Source organism: Nyctereutes procyonoides, unplaced genomic scaffold (assembly GCF_905146905.1).
Source record: "Nyctereutes procyonoides isolate TBG_1078 unplaced genomic scaffold, NYPRO_anot_genome, whole genome shotgun sequence".
Lineage (NCBI taxonomy): Eukaryota > Metazoa > Chordata > Mammalia > Carnivora > Canidae > Nyctereutes > Nyctereutes procyonoides.
In genome coordinates, this window is record NW_026575117.1 from 24,000,954 (window position 1) to 24,020,899 (window position 19,946).

A 19,946-nucleotide genomic window follows, 5' to 3' on the forward strand; every position below is an offset into this window, starting at 1 on the left:
CCTTCAAGAGATCACAGCCAAGGTGACAGTGTGCCATCAATGCCTTCAATGCACAAACCTCCTTCCGGTGTGGGAGATGGGGCCAGAAAGCCCGATATCCCTATTCCCAGGTGGTCCAAATCTTATCATAAGTCAAACTGTAAGCCTATGCAAATAAGTGCTTATAAACAGTTTACCACTTGAAAAAAATTAGTTATCATCATTAGAATTTAGGGATATGTAAAATAAAAGTCTATATTTCAGGGGCACCTGGGTGGCTCAGTCAGTTCAGCATCTGCCTTTGGCTCAGGTCAGGATCCCAGGGTCCTGGGATCAAGCCCGCATCAGGGTCCCTGCTCAGTGGGGAGCCTGCTTCTCCCTCTCCCTCTGCCTACTGTTCCCTCTGCTTGTGCTCTCTCTTGCTCTATCAAATGAATAAATAAAATCTTTTTTTAATGTCTATATTTCAGTTTTCTCTCAAAAAAAAAATCTCAATATCTAGTGTCACTGGTCTTCCAGGGAGGCAGCAGACGACAGCTAAAGAGCAGGGTCTTTTTCAAAGCCTGAACTCACTCTCTGAGTTCCCCACAGCCTGTGTGCAGCTGTCCTCAGTCACTGATGGCCTGGCTCTACCTTTCACTCCTCCAATGCCCACCAAACTGAACTACTGAACTTTAAATGGCCCCTCCTTGCTGGTGCTGGTCAAGAAAATAGCCCTTGCTTCAACCTGCCCAGCTATAACTTCATAACTTCATCTTATCTGATGTGCTCTGGGGCAGCCTGTCAGGTTTGCTGGGCAAGGGTTGAATAAAGGCCTGCCCTTGTTCATGGCAACAGGGCTAGGGTGTGGTAGAGCCACTTCACCTGGGAGCACAATGACTTGGAGCTGTGGGTGCCCAGGGAAGCAGGCCTCTTTCAAATCGGGGGAAAGGATAGGTAGCACGTCTAGGGTATGCTTGTTTGTGTAAGATTATTATCCAGGGCCCTGGTTGCCTCTTAGACCCAGTTCAAATATTTTTCAGGTCAGCTCTGCAAAGAAGTGGTGCAGAAAGAAAACCAGAATTCTCTGGAACTCACCAGGCTTGCCCTTCTCAGCTTCCCCATTTCTCTCTCTTCCTGGAAGGAACACGTGGGTGTGATTCCACCGATGGGCAGGATGGAGATAAGCAAAGTTGTTATTGGAGAATTCGTTTCCCCACCCACTGTGTGTGTGAATGAGCACATAGCCCAGTTTGGTATTAATCCACAAGCAGATCATGGAGCCAAGAGGTCAGAGCTCCCCTCCAGCCAATGAGATCGAATGTCTGGTGAGGACATGGTACATTTCAGCAAGGATGGCCAAGATCGGACATGAATGCCTTCATTCGTTCTGCAGATTCTTATAGAGTACCTACTCTAGGCTACATGATACCTATATCATGTATAGGAAGGGCTCTTGGACTGTGAACATTTTTTGTTTGTTTTGTTTTTAAGTAGGCTCCATGCCCAATGTGGGGCCTGAACTCAGGATCAAGAGTCACATGCTGTATCAACTGAGCTAGCTACATGCCCTTGGACTGTGAAACCTTTTCAGTAAAGGATTGAAAACCATCTTTCAATAGGGGAGGCCAGGGGCTGCTCAGTTGTTGTTACCTGCAGCCATTCTGGGAAGCACTAGTAGAAGTGCTACTTAGATCATCATTTCCTCCCAGTCATCAAAATGTCAGAGTATCCTTACTCATCTCAGGACCAATTCAGATTAACTTCAATTTAAAACTACAATTCTCATTTGTGGAGTACTTAAATATGCCAAGCCTTCTTCCAAGTGGTTTAGATCTCACTGGATCCTCCTTCCTGTTTTGAGATGGGTTCTAATCTTGAGTCCCCTTTTACAAATGGGGGAATGGAAGCCTGGTTGATGTAACTTGCTCCAGGCGCCATAGCCAGGAGGCAGGTAGTAGAGGTGAAGTCAGATCCCTAGACAGCCTGAGCTGCTAACCCCTGCGGTACTGCCTATTGTGCTTGGAAATGGAAACCTTATCATGAGCTGGAGTGTGATTCAAGCAAGGGGAAGACTATTTATTATTCCACTGCCCTACCCAAATGACCTTCCATTCATCTACTTGAAAATGATAATAATTGTGCTAATTTGCCCTCGTCATTGCCAGGATAACGGAGATGATTTAGAATCAAAAGCTGAAGAAGGAAACAGAGGTCATTTAATCCAACTCCCTAGTTTCTGAGACAGGAAAATTGAGGGGCTTTGTCCCAAATTCACACAGCTAGTTAGGAAGAACCTGAACTACAACCCATATATTCTCCCTCCCAGCCCAGAACTCCTTCCACCGAATTAGGCTTTGCTGGGCCTTGGTGCCAGTACTGGCCTAGAAGCCAGGAGTCCTAACTATCTTTGCTCATGTAAAGCTGCTCTAGGGCCGATGTCAGACTCACAGGGGAGAGTTTCTTCCCCCTGGGCTTCCTTGTTGAAACCTCAAGCCTTCCCCCACCCAAACATCCTTATCAGAAGCTGGGATGGGCCCTTAATCTGCAGCTCCCAGACCTTGTCTACACTGTCTGGACAGTGCCTTATCATCCAGAAACAGCCGACCGAGTTTAGGTCTCCCAGGCTGGCACCGTGTACCAAGTGGGGAAGCTGGGAGCAGAATGGACCAACCAACACCTGGTCCCTGAATGCACAAAAGCCACCAGCAGCAACTCCTCAAACTGCTCCTGTGCACCTCTATGCCCCCAGCTAGCCAAGAGGTGCTCACTGCCGCTGCTGCCGCTAAAATTGATTGAAACTAAAATAATCTGGGGCTTGTTCACAGAACACTCCCATGTAAATCTAGGAACTGTCAGTCTACCTGAGGCCAAGAGTGATTCCCCAAATCAATCTGCCTTTCTACAGTCTCCCTGGCTTGGAGACAGAGGTGGATGATCTCTTGGCCTCCAGATAACTCCCTTTCAGGCTTTTTAGACATGAAAACAACGAAATCTCCTCCTTGAATGGAGCCTGTTAGAAAACAAGACGGGCTGACAAGGATAGCACACCGGGAGGGGCAAAAATGTAATCCTAACACCACCCTTTCATCCCACAAGGCAGGTCCTTACAAATGAGTGCCTAGGACATTCGTGTTAGAAGGTACAGATGCAAATGGGACCATTTCTTCAAATAACCTCTTGACACAAGTGGGTCCCTATAACCAATTCTATTCGTGAGACAGATGAGCTGGCCTCCCCCAGCCCCATCTCCTGCCTCCTCTACCCTTCCACTGTACCATCCACAGCCCTCTCTGGTCCCCCTGCCACCTAAGACAGGTCAATCTACACGTTTGTTAGAGGGTCATGGAGGTATGAAATGAAGGTTGTGTGTTGATGGGGGGGGTAGTTTTGTTCACAAATCAATGTGTTTAAAATGTAATTTAAATACAGCCCACTTCTGACCGAGAAAAAAAAACTAGCCCAGGTTAATGATGTACTTGTGACCTCAGTGGGAACGGCTGAGCTTGCAAGTAGGACAGGGAGTGCAGAAGCCTGTGTCACCACCTCACAGACAAGAGCACAAGAATCAGGCATGATAAAAACTATGCTTACTTCCTTGCATATGTCCTATCTGTACAGCCACGGGGAGTAATTGGTAACAAACCTTTGCTGTCAGGAGCAGCTGCTCTTTAGCCAACTGGTAGCCTTGGCCTTTGGTCACAGGTTGGGCTCCAGTGCCCAGATGCTAAGGCCCAACTGCTCTCATCTACTAAGAATGGAGGGTACCAAACGGCAGTCCCAGAGGGGACAAGAGCCTGGCCCAGGAACTTTCAAACAATTCTGCCCCAATCTGGGTAGTGGTTCAGTGCTCCTGCTCACCATCTCGGTCTGAGACTCAATCATATGTAATATTTTCACTCCCTCGGGCTGACGGACAGTATAGAGGTGCTGAATGAGCAAGTGAGCATGGCTGAGGCCCGGCCAGGCTCAGGAGTGCTCAGTCTAGAACAGGCCCCCTCTAGCATCTTCACAGGGAAGTGAGAACAGGCACTCAAAGATGAAGCAAGGAGTTCACACAACTAGATTTTTTATCCTAGCCATGTGCTCCAGGTCTTCAGGGTATTGCCGAAGAGAAATACTGAGACATCAAGAAAGGATCTGGATCTGAGGGAAAGGCTTAGTGATGCGGGAATGCGACCTTCTCTATTACCACTTGGCTTCATCTGCTACATTTTTATTAAAGTAACAAAAACAGCATACATTTGTCCATAAAGCTGTACATTCTTCCATATAAAAACACTATCATACAATTAGTAACCCTTGTCTTTTCTGTCACAATAGCTTACAAACGTACGACTATTTATTTTTACTTAATAGGAGAGACAGGCCTGCTCAACAGTCCAGCTCTGGGTGTTTTGTTTTTAAAGTGAACATCAAAAAAGAGAGATGAAGCATGAGACTGTGAGGCTGCTTTTAGAAAGGCGGGGACCTGTTTGCAGACTAGATGCCACACCACAATTTGCAGATTCACAGCTTCGTTTCCATCCACAGGCCAGAAAAGGAGCTCTTGGGTCTGTCGGCCTAAAGTTACCTCTAAAGCAAGAAATGTTGAAGCAGGGTCTGGGAAGGTGGCTCGGAGTCTAGAGTTGACAAGGAGGCAGAGCTGGCAGGAATCAGTAGGGACAGTGTTTGGTAAATAGCACCTTTGTGTTCAGAACTGAGTAGTTCAGGGATCCAGGGGAGGGGATCAGCAGGGGAGTAGGGACCCCCCCAGGTAGGGAAGAAAGTTTCCTCACCAGGGGGCCAACAGCCTGGCAGGCTGTACAGGAGGGTAGTCAGGTCAACTAGAGGCTCTAGCTGTGTCCTTCTAAAGTGATTCGGGTTTGCAAAACTCAAGACCTTCTGAGAACCCCTCACTCAACCTCACTGAAAAACCCAAGGAAGGGATTCTTTCCCAGTCTAGATTTCCACTGGCTCCAACCCAGAACAGTAAATATTGCACAAATCTATAGACAAACTTGGATTGTACTGAGAGGCAGCAACTTCCCCACAGGTGCTCTGAGCACCAGGGAAAAGGGGAAAGGGAAAAAACAAAAAACTATGCCCAGGACTGTGGCTTTTAGTGTCAGCCCTACAAGAATACCAAGTAGTCCTGAAGAACTTGGCTCATTCTCGCTTCAGTCCAGGAATACCTGCAAGGCTGACCAGCCATCCAGAGTCCTGTGGATGAAGATGGAGGGAGCATTCCCTAAGCCCCTCCAGGGCACCAGGAGGTTCTGAGAGGCAGTTCTCTTCAGGAAGGACCCAGGAGGCCATATTGCACAGTGAGTGAGAGAGAGCTCTTGTTCTGGAAAACTGGGTAGTTCGGTGACCCAACCAGAAAGGGACAAGAGCAGGAGAGTCAGGGAGGAGTGTTGTGCTTTTAAAAAGGCAGTAATAAAGAACCTGGAGTTCCCCAGAGCTTTTGAGCCAACTCTTGAAGGGCTAATGGCAGCAGCATCAGGACTTTCCTGTGGTTCCAAAAAGAAGGATTTTGGCCAAAAACAAGTGTCCCCAGTGGATACTCTTTGGGTCCCAAAATTCCATTGCAAATCATCCCCAAATTATTCAGCACACATACTCACACACAGAGCAGCACACAGCAAAGCGAAGGTTTTGTGCAGAGTACCCTTCCATCCCAACCCCAACAACAACCTCTAACTCCTGCCTTACTCCCCTGACCCCCATAAAACAAAAAGCTTTTGTTTCCTGCTTGGGAAGCAACATCTACAGGCCCCTGAGCATAGAATCAGAAACAAGTCATGATTTCAAGAAAAGCTGCTTAGGACAGAAGCGATCAGGAGAGGCCTTTTCACTCTCTGCCCTGGATCTCACTGGAAAAATAAAAGAGAAGATTAGGCAACAAAGCGTAACTGAAGTCCAGGCTCAAATGCCCCTGAGGAGAGGGGCCAGGGATGCAGATGTCCTGCTCAGGACAGCAAGAGGTCTGGATTCGGCCTTTCTCCCTACCGCAGGGCAACTCTTGACCCGTTCTCATTCACGGTTGCTAATCTTGCTTGCTCCCTCTCATATCTTCCTGGGGAGGCCAGCCAAGCTTCTCCCGCCTCGCCCTGGTCAGGCCCACCCCCTTGTTGGCAGGCACTGGCTCCCAGACTCCAGCCCCAACAGTTCTCTCCAAAGGCACCTGGGGAGACCACTTCCAAGCAGCTCCCTTTAAGGATTTTTTCTTTAAAAAAAAAAAAAAATCTTTTGGGTTTTTTTTTCTCTTTTCTTAAAAAAAAAAAAAAAAAATATATATATATATATATATATATATATATATATATCTTCATTTAAAATACAGTTCCCCAGGTTGAGGTATTCAGTGGCCTGTAGTCACGGCAGAATGAGTACAGTAGAGTGCCTGGTCAGGGGTGGCAGGGGATCTAACTGGAGACTGCCATCACATAGTTTTTCGAGGGGCTGCTCCGGCCCAGCATCATTTGGTTCTTGCAGGTGAGGAGCCCATAGGAGGCAGCCACAGGGGCCTCCTCGTACAGGACGCAGATGGAGCCATCCTCCCCGATGCGGTAGGACACCTCATAGGGGTCCACCCACAGGGTCAGCTCTCTGGGCAGCAGCCGGTGCAGCTGGGGCTGGCTGAGTCCGATCTGGCTGGCCACCTTGCTGATAATGGGGTCCATCTTATGGTTGATGCGAATGCAGCGGTAGCCTGAGCCCTTGGATGGCTTCTCAGGAAACCAGTGGTGTTTGTAGTGCTCTGTGGGGATGGAACAAGAGGGAGATGGCTTGGTTAGAGTAGCTGGGCTGTGGAGGCTACCACAAGGGTGGGATGGGAATGAAGGGATAGAGTAGAAGAAGGAACCCAGAGGTTTTAAGTAAGCAACGTGGTTTCTCATGAGTTCCAGGACCCTCCTGGAACCCTCCTGCCACCGAAGCAGAGGAAATTATATGGGATTCCTTCCTCACTCCTTCTAGGCGAGGATGTGAGTGTATATGGGGTGGGAGTCCCCATAGTTCTGGGGCAACCCCAAGCAGACAGTGTATTGCTGTCAGCACACACACACACACACACACACACACCCTCCGGTTAAGGAGGGGTGAGACCCGAGGACATGTCCAGGCAGTGCTCCTGGAGACAGATGGCCAGGAAGGCTGCCATCACTGCTGTGGAGTCTCCCACCCTGGGCCTCGGAGGCTCCCTCTTGCCTCCCTCGAAAGCCAGAGACCCTCTGCAGTGGCTATAGGGAGCCAAGGCTGGGTTGTTTTTGATGAGACGTACGTTGCTCCTCAGAAGGCAGGATCTGCGCGGGCAAGTTCGGGGACGGCTATCGCTGCCCCGAGACCCGGGCCGGACGCGCTACAAACAGCTGAGATGGGTCTCCCCTGGTTGCACGGCGCCCCAGCTGCCAGGCCAGCGGAGCAGTCACTACCTGCAGGGCTTTCTGGGCACCGTGACGAGCGGCAGAGGGCCGAGGGGAGCCGCAGTACGGGGGGGCCCGGATTGCAGCTTCCAGCGAGCGCCAACCCGCCCGGGCACAGCGCAGCCCGCGCCGCCCGAAGGTCCGCGGCGGGTCCACGGCCGAGCATCCAGGTCGTTGGGGAGCTCAGCGGCACCTCCTGGCCCCGTAACGACCCGGCGGCTGGCGGGACTGCCCGTCCGCGCGGCCCCGGAGAACCTCGCTCGCACCCGGGCCCGCAGGCGCCTCTTCTCCCGGGCAAAAGCCGGTGCCTGCGCCCGCGACCGTGCGGAGGGGCGCGCCGGGCCAGGGCCGTCCCGGGGTCCGAGCTCAGGGCCGCGCGGGGCGATGCGGGGAAAGCGGGGCCCGGAGCGGCTCGCGGCGAGCCCTGCCCTGGGCGGAGGCAAGACGGGCCGGGCTGGAAGGGGGTCGGGGCGCGGGGCGGGGCCCGCGGCGGGGCCGGACGGACGCGGGGATGCTCGGGGAGCGCTCACCGGTTAGCGCCTCCCGGAGGGCCCGGCCGAAGACCTTCAGTCTCTGCTCGCTCACGCAGCCCCGGGTCCTCAGGAGGCTGCAGAGGAAGCCCGCGGCGGCGGCGATCTCCGGGAGCATGTCTGCCCTCTCCCCGGTCCAGCGGGCCCGGCTCATGTCGGGCGCAGCTCGGGCGCAGCTCGGGGCGGCGGCGGCGGGCAGCGGGCAGCAGCGGGAGGCCTCGGTGGGACGCGCCCGCGGGACTCGACTCTGCCGGGACTTTACCCGGGACGCGCCTTTCATACTGTTCCGAGAGGCGGGGGCGCCCCCGGGGCCCCCATTGGCCGCGGCCGGCGGATGGGGCGGGCTCGGGCAGGCCCCCGCCCCGCCCCGCCGCGCCCCGCCCCGCCGCGCCCCGCCCCGCCCCGCCGCGCCCCGCCCCGCCGCGCCCCGCCCCGCGCGCTCCCGGGCCCGGCCCCGCCCCCGCCGCCTCCTCGGCGCTGAGGTCATCGCCCGCTGACGTCACTGCTGGGAACCCGGGCCGCGCTCGCGGCCGTGGGTGGCGCGGGGAGCCGAGGGGGCGCCCGCAGCCCCCTCCGCCGGTCCTTCCACGCTGAGGTCAGCCGCCACCTCTTCCAAGAAGATTTGCTGGCCCCGCCTCTCCCACGAGGCCCCTTTCTGGCTCCCACGTCCTCCAGCGTCAGAACCACTCACCCGGACGCTTTGTCACCATTTTACCCCTTTGCTGTCCCTGGGCTCCTCGGAAATGGGAACTAAACCTTTTGTTTACTTGGAGCACAGTCCCACCTCCTCCAAAAAAGCTCGGTGCCTCCTCCGCACCTGTGCCTTCCTCTGGCCTAGTAGCGTCCGCGTCTCACCTCTGACGGTTACGGTGACGGAGGTGATGTAAGACTTTTGTGTCTGCCCAAGTTATTTTCCTTGCTCTCGCCCTCTTTTAAATGCCCACATTTTGAAGTAAGTGTTCAGCTCTCAACCGCACACAATTTCCCATCCGCTTCTTTCTCCTTCCCTCTTCCCTCTCTGTCCTGCTCATCCTTCTTATGGACTGAAGCTTTTGTAAACACGGTCTCCTGGGCCAAGAATCCAGCCTCAGTCTCCAGGGTCCACATGCAGCCCTGTGCCCGGCGCCTGTGATGTCCCCTCCATCAAGCTAACTTCTAATCTCAGGCGCTGGGCAGATGTCCCCTCCATCAAGCTAACTTCTAACCAACATCCTGGGGTCTGGCATAGTAGTGCCCCATATTTATTTGCTAGGTGAATCAAACCCAATGGCGCCTGTAAATTCTTACTTTTCTTGAACTCTAGGTCCTGGCGACCACCTCTGGAGGCAATCCCTCCTCCTTTTCCTGGGCACCTGACACCAGGCTTCTCAGCCTCCCTTCCCCAGCTCTGTCTGCCCTGGATCCCCTCCTGCCCCTGTTCCCTCTCTGTGTTCCCGCACTCCTTTCCCTTTTCTCTCCAATTGCCTTCCTCAGAGAAACCCTGTTTATGATGATATCCACTCTGATGTTTACTTTTTCACCCCTGCCTGTCATATCTGCATAGTGTGTGTCCCTTCATCCTGCTGCTACCACCTCCTGCTCTATCCCGCCCCTTAGGTGTCCAGCCACCAGCTCAATGTCAGTCTAAGCCCACTGTCTTCCCCAGCTACCTTCCTAGTCAAAGATACCATCACTTCCCCAGGCACTCCAACCTGAAAACTCACCCTAACTTTTGACTTTTTTTTTTTAAGATTTTATTTATTGATTGATGAGAGACAGAGAGAGAGAGAGAGAGAGAGAGAGAGAGAGGCAGAGATACAGGCAGAGGGAGAAGCAGGCTCCATGCAGGGAGCCTGATGCAGGACTCGATCCCGGGTCTCCAGGATCAGGCCCTGGCTGAAGGTGGTGCTAAACCGCTGAGCCACCCAGGCTGCCCCCTAACTTTTGACTTCTTGATCTAGCCACAAGACCTGTTGCTTCTTCCTATCTAGATGATTGCAGTAGACTTGTCAGATCTCATCCCCCAAATTACCCTTTCCATTGTTAGTAGAGCTGTATTCCCAAAAGTCTGTATTCACTTACTCTTTCGCTCAGATCATTCTAAGACACCCTCCACCCTCATTTGTCTACTGCATTAAGTCTGGTCTATTAGTCCTTTGCCTAATATCTTGCCTAATCTTTCATCTTAAAAAAGACCTCATTCACCTTTTTAGGTATCTGCCACTTTGTGTTCCAGGGTCATTCTCCTCACTATTCTCTAAGCATCAGAACAGCTCTGCAGCCCAAAGCCCTCAACATTTTGCCCATGATCCCCATCCCTGCCCTGTAACATGGTCCCCATTTCATGTATGCCTGAATACACCTGGCTCTGCTGCACCTTGGCTCACGCCATTATGTCCTGGACATCTATCTCACTGCCTCCTTCTTGCCTCTCCCAATCTCCCTCCCACAATCCTCAAGGCACAGCTGGAGCTTGGTTTTATACCCTGAAAACCTGCACTAACCATTCTCCCACTACAGAATTAATGTTATCCATACCATGTATGTGGCATTTATAATCTATCGTTTGATATTATTAGTGATATTTTTAGAGGTTGACATCTTATCTCAACATCAGTTGGCAGGCTGCTTGAAAACAAGTTACTATGCTCATTTGTCCTACATTTGTCCAGAACAGTTTAGATTTCAAATATTCTGGTCCACTGCTTCATATAGCTCACCAAGATGCCCTGAAACACATCCAGATGTGCCTCTTCACCAGCTCCTCCCCAAAGCTGGGTCAGGCTAGATGAGACTCTTCCCTCTGGTTGCTGAGAGGAAAATGATTTGTTACAGAAAACAGGATTGGAGTGGAAACAGGATGACCCTACAATATGTCATCCAGGGAGAGTAGGTGTTGCTCAGACCAGAATTGACCTAAGGCAACCACCAAGGAAATCAGGGAAACAGATTAAAATATAGATAGGTGAACAGGGTGGTTTAGCACCTAAATCTGAAAATACTTAACATCTGCCTGGGTGTGTCTTTGACAAAGGTTGGGTGTTCTGGGCTTTGTTTTTTGTCTAGAACTGATTTTTTTTTTTAAATCTTTTGGCAGATCATCACCCGCTTTTTTGGCCTTAGTAAATAGAACTCTGTCCTTATGTAGATTTTTTTTAAAGATTTTATTTATTTATTCATGAGAGACACACAGAGAGAGAGAGAGGCAGAGACACAGGCAGAGGGAGAAGCAGGCTCCATGCAGAAAGCCCAATGCAGGCTCGATCCTGGGACTCGGGATCACGCCCCTAGCCAAAGGGAGGCGCTTAACCCCTGAGCCACCCAAGTGTCCCCTTATGTAGATTTTTGTATCACTCATCAGGTCACAAATCTAGTTCTCAATAGACCCAGGACCAGATTTGCCCACATCAAATATGGCACTCTTTTCACTGGCCCATGGAATCTTTGCACTGTTGTTAAAATGGCACGGCCCACAGTCCCACATGGTCCCTCCTCCACTACTTAGGTGTGTCTTTGCCTCCTTATTGGTGATTGGTTCCTGAACTTTGTATAGGACATCCATAGGAACCAGAAGGCACTCCCCCTACTTTCTCATCCTCTGTTCTTTCTACTCACAAGCCTAGGGAGAGGAGGTTTAATTTTTCCCACACTTAAAGTTCCCAAGTCACTATGCATTGTAATTATACCCAATTCAGGATTTGGATTCTCAATCAGTTTCTTCTAAGAGCAGATACAGTATAGTTGTCCAAATTATTTTTGAAATCTCCTGAAGCTGCCCTTCAGTTGCTGGGACCAGGATCCTTAGAAGCCAATGAAGTCCTTAGTTTCTAAGGACTCTACGAACCTAAAAGTCCAGGTTACACTTCTTCCCTTTGCATGTTGCTTTCTGCTTCCTGTTCCTTGGCATGGTCAAGGTATAACTGGAGCATCAGCATAAAGACAGTGGGTCCCTCCCTCCACCCCGCCGCCTTCCTTCTCCTCTTCCTCCTCATTCATTTCTTCCCCTTCTACCCAATCCCCTTCTACCAAGGGCCTGGAGTTGATATTTTTAAAGATTTATTTATTTATTTATTTATTTATTTATTCATTCATTCATTCATTCATTCATTCATGAGAGACACAGAAAGAGAGGCGGAGACACAGGCAGAGGGAGGAGCAGGCTCCCTGCAGGGAGCCCAATGAGGGACTTGATCCCAGGACCCCGGGATCACACCCTGAGCCAAAGGCAGATGCTCAACCGCTGAGCCACCCAGGAATCCTGTGCCTAGAGTTGAATTTTGAACATGAAATGCCCTGACATACTGTGCCAACCTCTGACTCTACCCATTGCCAAGTGGGCAGGTAGTGGTGAGGGTGGGGGTGGACATCAGTTCATGCCTCATCTGGATCAGAAACTTCTGTGCCATGTGAGCCTGACCTGCTGACTTCCTGGTCCTGCATGCCCATCTTACCCACTTGGATGGACCACCTATGTGGACCACTGTAGAGTGAAACATGGCATCCCACTCAGGACAGGGTCGCTCTCCTCAGGCCTCAGCTCTGGCCTTGTCTGTGGGGTCATCACACAGGCTTGCTCTCTACTCCTTAGTCAGGAGCAGCCAGATCCTTGTGTACGACTCATCTTTCCCAGTGTCCTGTTAGGCCTCTAAGGCCTTGGCGCGATTGCCAATATTACCTCTCAGTTTCCTGATCACATGTGGAATCCTGAGGCTGAGCAAAGCTAATCTGCTGGCAGAGGTGAGCTGAGGTATTCTACAAGGATGACATCAGCTCACTCCCACTCTGTGCAGTGTGTAGTACTCGCGGGTCTCTGTATGTGTGCACAAGCGTGTGTGCGTGTGTGTATGTGTGTGTGTGTATCAGCATGGGCAGGGAGGACAGCATATATAAATACATCTGAGTGAGTATACACTTCAATGTGTTGTGCGCTCTGATGTTCAAGAGTAGGAGGGAACATGGATATGTGTTTGTAGATGTTAAAATGCACTTAAAATAGTAGACACAGAGGAATGTCACTTCATGCGAAGTGTGGATGTTTTGGTGGAGTGTGTCTTTTGGCGGAGAGAGTAGATTTGGCAGGGTATGTCTGAGTGTGGCTGGTATAAAGACTCTTTTTTTTTTAATTTTTATTTATTTACGATAGTCCTACAGAGAGAGAGAGAGAGAGAGAGAGGCAGAGACACAGGCAGAGGGAGAAGCAGGCTCCATGCACCGGGAGCCCGACGTGGGATTCGATCCCGGGTCTCCAGGATCGCGCCCTGGGCCAAAGGCAGGCGCCAAACCGCTGCGCCACCCAGGGATCCCTAGTGTGGCTGGTATAGATGCTAATTTGATCTTTCCTCTTTTCAGACCTCCCTGGTGACAGCCTCACTCAGCTGTCCAGAGCTGACAAGAAACACTACCCCAGGAGGGCCAGATGCCTCTTCCTCACTTCCTACTCAGGCTGGAAATACTGCCAAATATCCTCATCACTCTTTGTGAGCCTTGCTGGGTAATGTCCAGGACATCTTCAGGGCTCTGTGTCATCTCACAAAGTCATCCTTCTCAAGGGCAGCTCTAGGCCAGCCAGTCTGAGAGTTATTCTTTTTTTATTTTAATTTAAATCAAAATTTCCAGCATATAGTATAACACCCCTTGCTTATCCCATCAAGTGCTTTCTTCAGTGCCCATCACCCAGTTACCCCAACCCCCCACCCCCCTGCCCTTCTGCAACCCTTTGTTCATTTCCTAGAGTTAGGAATCTCTCGTGGTTTGTCTTCCTCTCTAATTTTTCCCCACTCAGTTTTCCTCCTTTCCCTTTTGGTCCCTTTTACTATTTCTTATATTCCCCGTATGAGTGAAGCCATACGATGATGGATTTTCTCTGATTGACTTATTTCATTCAGCATAATACCCTCCAGTTCCATCCATGTCGAAACAAATGGTAGATATTTGTTCTTTCTGACGGGTGAGTAATATTCCATGGTATATATGTGTGTGTGTATACACACACACACACACACACATATCACATCTTCTTTATCCTTTCATCTGTTGAAGGACATCTCAGTTCCTCCTACAGTTTGGCTACTGTGGACATTGGTGCTATAAACATTGGGGTGCAGGTGTCCTGGCATTTCACTGCATCTTTCTCTTTGGGGTAAATACCCAGTAGTGCAATTGCTGGGTCATAGGCTAGCTCTATTTTTAACTGCTTGAGGAACCTCTGGAGTTATTCTTTACAACCAGACACAGGAATCAAAGATAGAAGAAAATGACATTGTTCTCCAAGCTTGTTAATGAAGACTGTATGAAAGTGAGGATGTGAGCTCTTTTAAAAATTTCTGTCTTTAGGGGATCCCTGGGTGGCGCAGCGGTTTAGCGCCTGCCTTTGGCCCAGGGCGCGATCCTGGAGACCCGGGATCGAATCACACGTCAGGCTCCCGGTGCATGGAGCCTGCTCTCCCTCTGCCTGTGTCTCTGCCTCTCTCTATCTGTGTGACTGTCATAAATAAATAAAAATTAAAAAAAAATAACTTTCAAAAAAAATATTAAAAAAAAATTTCTGTCTTTAAACCCCTTCACCTGCCTCAAAGTGAACCAAGAATAGGGAACAGAAATTACTAATGCAAAGATGATTAGAGTTGAGGGCTAGCTGGAAAACTACCCATCTGGGCCGAAGAAAGACTTGGTAAAATATAAATAGGTGAAGAGTTTCCTAATCTCTGGGCCACAACAATTTCCAAGTGCCCCAGGACCCTTTCTGAGAACCTGTGGAGGAGTGGAGATGGGTCTGAAAACTAAAAAGTAACCCTTCCTCCACTCGATCTGAAGATAGAAGCAAAAGAAGATTTAATGGTACCCAAAATACCTATATTAGACAACAGAATCACTTCCTGATAGGAAGGTAAGCATCATCTGGGATGTGCTCAACAAGATGCCTGCTCTGGCCAGGACTCAGACCCTACAGGGCATCTTTCCAGGGAGGGAGGAAAAGGGGGTGGTAGGGTGAAGGCTGCAGGCTCCTTCCCAAATTGGTATTTAAGCTGGAACCTCAGTGGCCACCACATGACTCCCAAGTGATGAACAGAGATAGCCGTGGCAGATGTGAGTTTCCATTGGCTGCCACTACGTGGGAGCCCACCAGACACCCAGTGACTAAAAAACTCAGGACCTCTTTAAGCCCCAGGCACACCCACAGGTGAGCTTGGGAGCCTCATGTTCCCAACAGCACAGTCCCTGAGTTTTCCCAATTTACTCAACTCTTTCCCCCAAATGCTACCTTTGTAGCTCAGAAGCCACAAATTGGAAGCCCAAGAGTCAGAGTTGACCCCACATATATACTGTCTGGCCTGTAGAGTGTTTAAATATTTTAAAAATTAATTGTCAACATTTAACTGTTAGGAAGTGTCCTATTTTTTTAAAAACCCTAGAATCATGCTTTCTCTTCAAAGACCTGAATCTAAACGCTGGTCCCACATTCCTGCTCAGCGTTGACAAGTACCTAAGACAGGGAGTGTGTCCTCCCAGTTCGCCATCGTCGAGGCCTTTGGAGGCTACGTGGTGGTTAATATTTATCAAGGAGGGGATCCCTGGGTGGCGCAGCGGTTTGGCGCCTGCCTTTGGCCCAGGGCGCGATCCTGGAGACCCGGACCGGGTCCCACATCGGGCTCCCGATGCATGGAGCCTGCTTCTCCCTCTGCCTATGTCTCTGTGCCTCTCTCTCTCTCTCTCTGTGACTATCATAAATAAATATAAATTTAAAAAAAATATTTATCAAGGAGATATGCTGGGTTTTAAAAATCATGCTGTCTTCTGATATAGAATAAAATCCCAAACTATAATCTCTAACCCCGACTTTACAACTAAGCTCCCGCCTGCTGTTTTTTCTGATTGAGAACTGGGTATCTCTGAAATATTTTCCCAGTATTTTAATCTCAACATGTAACAAATCAAGATCCTTCTCTCCCATCTTCCCCACTTCCAATTTCTCTCTCTCTCTCTCTCTCTCTCTCTCTCTCTCAATGGCATTACAATTCTTTTCCTAGTCATCAGGTTCACTGTCTGACAGACATTTTTATTTTTTTAATATTTTATTATTTATTTGAGAGAGAGAGCACAAGCAAGGGGCAAAGGGAGAGGGAGAAGCTGAGCAGGGAGCTGAACATGGGGTTCCATCCCAGGATCCTGGGATCATGATCTGAGCCAAAGGCAGATGCTGACCCCACTGAGCCACCCAGGAGCCCCTGGCAGACATCTTTAACCCTACCCCTGATAATCAGTTGCCAAGGCTTAGGAAGTCTCTGTCAGCAACATCTTTCCTGTTTTTGCCTGGCCATGGGCATTGCCCTGCCTTTCCCAGTCCTTCTGTCCCCTCTAGACCATTGCCATAGCCTGATACTAGTATTCTATCTTCCAGTCTCTCCTCACTTCAGTCCATGCTGAAGACTGCTTGCCAGACTTAATTTTCCTTGAATAATGTTGTGTCACCTTTGGGCTGTAAAAACCTCCAGTGGCTTCCCATTGCCTCCAGAATTCATTAAAAATCTCTTATCTGGTATTAGAATTCCTAGACCATAAGACCTCCTAGGACAGTAATTCAGATCACCTGGGGAATTTGGTAAAAATTCAGGTGTAGCTGCCTATCCCTGAGATTCTGGTTCAGTAGTTGGATGTGGGGCCTGGGCATCTGAATTGGTAATGAGAACCCAGGCCCTTCTGTTGCAGTGGCCTGTGGACCCCACTCACACACCCTGTATTAGAGCACCAAGCCCACAGTTATCTGATGTATCTGCAGCTGCTCCATCCCCATGGAGCTCCTGCAATGACCCCCCCAGCTAGCTTCTCCTGCCCCAGCATCTGACCTACAACTTCTGGCTGAGCTGAATGGGTGGATGAAACCCACCCCTGCCAAAGATGAAAGCTAGGTCTTTACCGCCAGCCAGATTTCTGAAGGCCCCTCTCTGCCATGTCAGAGAGACCTTCAGTAACCAGAGGCCTAGCTTATAAGAGCAAACAGTAGTCCTACTGGACAAGTCCCTTCTTTGATTGCAGAACATGAAACTCATTTAGATATACCTGGATTCTTTTTGTTTTTTTTTTGTTTGTTTGTTTGTTTGTTTGTTTTTTGTTTTTGTTTTTGTTTTTAAATAAGCTCTATGCTCAATATGGGGCTTGTACTCATGGCCCAGAGATCAAGAGTGGCATGCTCTACAGACTAAACCAGCCAGGTGCCCCCAGACATACTTGCTTTTGTTGACCAACCTGGACTCTCATCCTGCATCTGCCACCTATGATATTATGACAAGGCAAATAGTTATCTCTCTTATCCTCAACTTTCTCATCTTTAAAATGGGAACAATCGGGATCCCTGGGTGGCGCAGCGGTTTGGCGCCTGCCTTTGGCCCAGGGCGCGATCCTGGAGACCCGGGATCGAATCCCACGTCGGGCTCCCGGTGCATGGAGCCTGCTTCTCCCTCTGCCTGTGTCTCTGCCTCTTTCTCTCTCTCTCTCTCTCTCTCTCTCTCTCTCTGTGACTATCATAAAATAAATAAAAATTAAAAAAAATGGGAACAATCGATCTTCACTGAGTTATTGGGTACATGAGAGGTAACCTATGGAAAGTGCTTAGCACACCTAAATCACAGGTGCTCAATAAGTCATAGCTCTTATTATTGGTGTCAGAAGCAAGGTTTTCAGAAATCATCTATGCAAAATGTCTAAATTTCCAGATGAAGAAAAGGAGACCAGGAGATGGGGGAAAGATGCCCAAAGTCACAAAGTGACTTTGTGAACCAGAACCTGAATCTCCCACTCAGTCTGTGCTCTTTCCACTTTCCAGACTCCTGTCTTGTGACACACACTTCATTCATTCACTCATTCATTTATTCACTTATTCAGGGAGTATCTACCAGGTACCCATGGGTGCCAGGCTCCTGAGATTCCGGGGAGTGGTGGGTGCCAGAGGCTGAGACCAGGACATGGTCACTTGGCAACAGGGAGCCGGGAGAGTGAAAGCCCAGGGACAGAGTGAATTCAGCTGCTCACACAGACGCTGAAGCTTCCTTGGGTGGTGGCAGGAGTCTGAGGTGAAGAGAAAAGTTTGGAGGCTTGCTGGGGCAAGATCTTGGGTCAATGAGGATTGAGCAGGAGGGCAAAGATGACTTTCCAGGGGGACAGAACAACGGGGAACAATGGCCAGGAAGAGGTAATGCAGACTGAGGAGGACTCTGCCCCTCTGCATGAGTCTGAGGGGTTCCAGGTGTGACTCAGAGACAAGCTCCCCCAGGGGGGCCTTTGGGGTATAGCTGGCTTAATTTCAAGAGGTAAAGAAAATGTTCAGAGGAGTTGAGGATATGGGGTAATTTGTTACACCAAAGAGGACTGGTAAAGAGGTCTGGAGCCTGGGGAGCTGGGCTCAGCCAGGAGACCTGAGACCCAGAGTGCTGGGCGGGGCAGGACACTGCCACTTCTGCTCTCTGGGGGTGAGGGGTGAGGAGTGGGGGCAGGGGTGGCAGCTGGGAGACCACACGGTGACCTCCGTGGCTTGGAGGGGTGAGGCCTCCAGGTTCTTGGACTTGGGCTCTTAGGCACTGCTTTGTGTTCCCCAAATTCACCCCTTCATCCCCCCTACATCATTGTGCATCATGTTGGCTCTTGCAGACTCCCTCTCCTCCCTCTGGGAGAGAGCTGGAAAGTCTTATTAATTCATCAAACTTGTAACTGAGGCTGACAGTATGCCAGGCCCAATGGAGGGAGGGAATCTGCTCCTCAAGACAGCTTTTTCCCTGAGGGTTGCTCCTCAGCTGCTATGTCCTACTGACCCACAAGTATCCACAGGCAAAGGAACGCTCTGGTGTCCTTCCTTCCTTCACCAGCCTGGCCTGTGGTAGGGACAAGGCAAGAGAAGGCAGGATGGCTGAGGGTGTATGAGAGAAAGAGAGTGAAGGACAGAAGAGGTAGGGGGGCTGGGGCTGGGTGGGATGTGGACAGATGGCCAGACCGGTATTTGGCTGGAAAGGTCCCCAGTGATGTGCGTTTGCTTCTGTGACCCCCTAGGTGTATCATCGGAGCAAAAGGATGGAAACTATCTGTTAAAAGTCTATGATCCTGGAGGCCCCCCAAGAATGTGACCTCCCACACCTTTACCCTCTGGGCCTTCTCCAGTGGTGCTAGAAGGTGTGAAATTGTCGGAAACTCTACAGGGAAACACATGGACTTGGGAGCAGCAGCAGATCTGAGGCTGGATTTATTGCCTCTTTCTCAAACGTAGAGGACAGACACGTTGTAAACCCTCCTCATCCTCACTCCCGGGGGGCCCAGGATAAACCCCCTTCATCTCCAGACAGAGAACAAGAGGCCCTGAGACCGTCGGAGCTTCCCCAGATGTTGTTTTGGCAGAACCATAATGCAGCTGGGCCTCCTGGGGCTGAGTGTCTGGGGCAGGCAGGAAGCTGGCATCATAGCTGTGACAAAGACCCCCCTGCCCCCGACCGCCACCGCCACCACCTTGGGGTGGGGCCTGAAGTGTGGAAAGAGAAAGAGTCAAGAAAGAGGGACAGAAGGAAGAATGTGGAGAAGAGGCTCCGAAGTTTCCCACCTCTGGCCTCCTGGCTCTACTGCACAGTGGCTTGGTGCCAGGGGAGGCTGACCCCTGGATCCCTACGGTTCATGGGAAGGGTCCTGGTGGCCAGACCAGGAGTCACCTCCCTGAGCCTCAGTTTGCTTATCTGTGACAAGAGGGAGAGGTCAGGAGATCCACCCTGTCCCTTCCTCAATCTGTGATCTGTGCTCCATACTGCTGACTCCCTGGGGGTCCCCGAGAATACGTGATCACCAGAGCTCCTGGTTCGGTGACGGGTATCCAGGAGGCCTCCTTCCTGAGCTGATGCCCTGTATCCAGTTAGGGACCTGCCCTGTCAATCGTCCTGTGGAAAGAGCTCCCACTCAGCATCACTAAAGCTCTTTGCCATCATATCCCACCTGGACAATCACAACAGTTTCCTATGTGGTCTGTCTACCTGGAGGGGACCCGCTTCACGCCCTTGACCCAGTCTATACTCTGCTGTAAGAATCCCTTCTAAGCAAGGATTTA

The 19,946-nt window shown here is 50.4% G+C and overlaps 1 protein-coding gene across 1 annotated transcript; it reads right to left on the reverse strand.

Annotated features, from left to right (window-relative positions):
• Positions 1-4,158: 4,158 nt before the first annotated feature.
• Positions 4,159-8,123, reverse strand: BTG2 (BTG anti-proliferation factor 2). Its single transcript, XM_055334375.1, has 2 exons — positions 7,895-8,123; positions 4,159-6,700 (listed from the first exon to the last, which is right to left on the reverse strand). The coding sequence occupies exons 1-2, from the start codon at positions 8,046-8,048 to the stop codon at positions 6,366-6,368; spliced, it is 489 nt and encodes a 162-aa protein (XP_055190350.1). The 5' UTR covers positions 8,049-8,123; the 3' UTR covers positions 4,159-6,365.
• Positions 8,124-19,946: the final 11,823 nt, after the last annotated feature.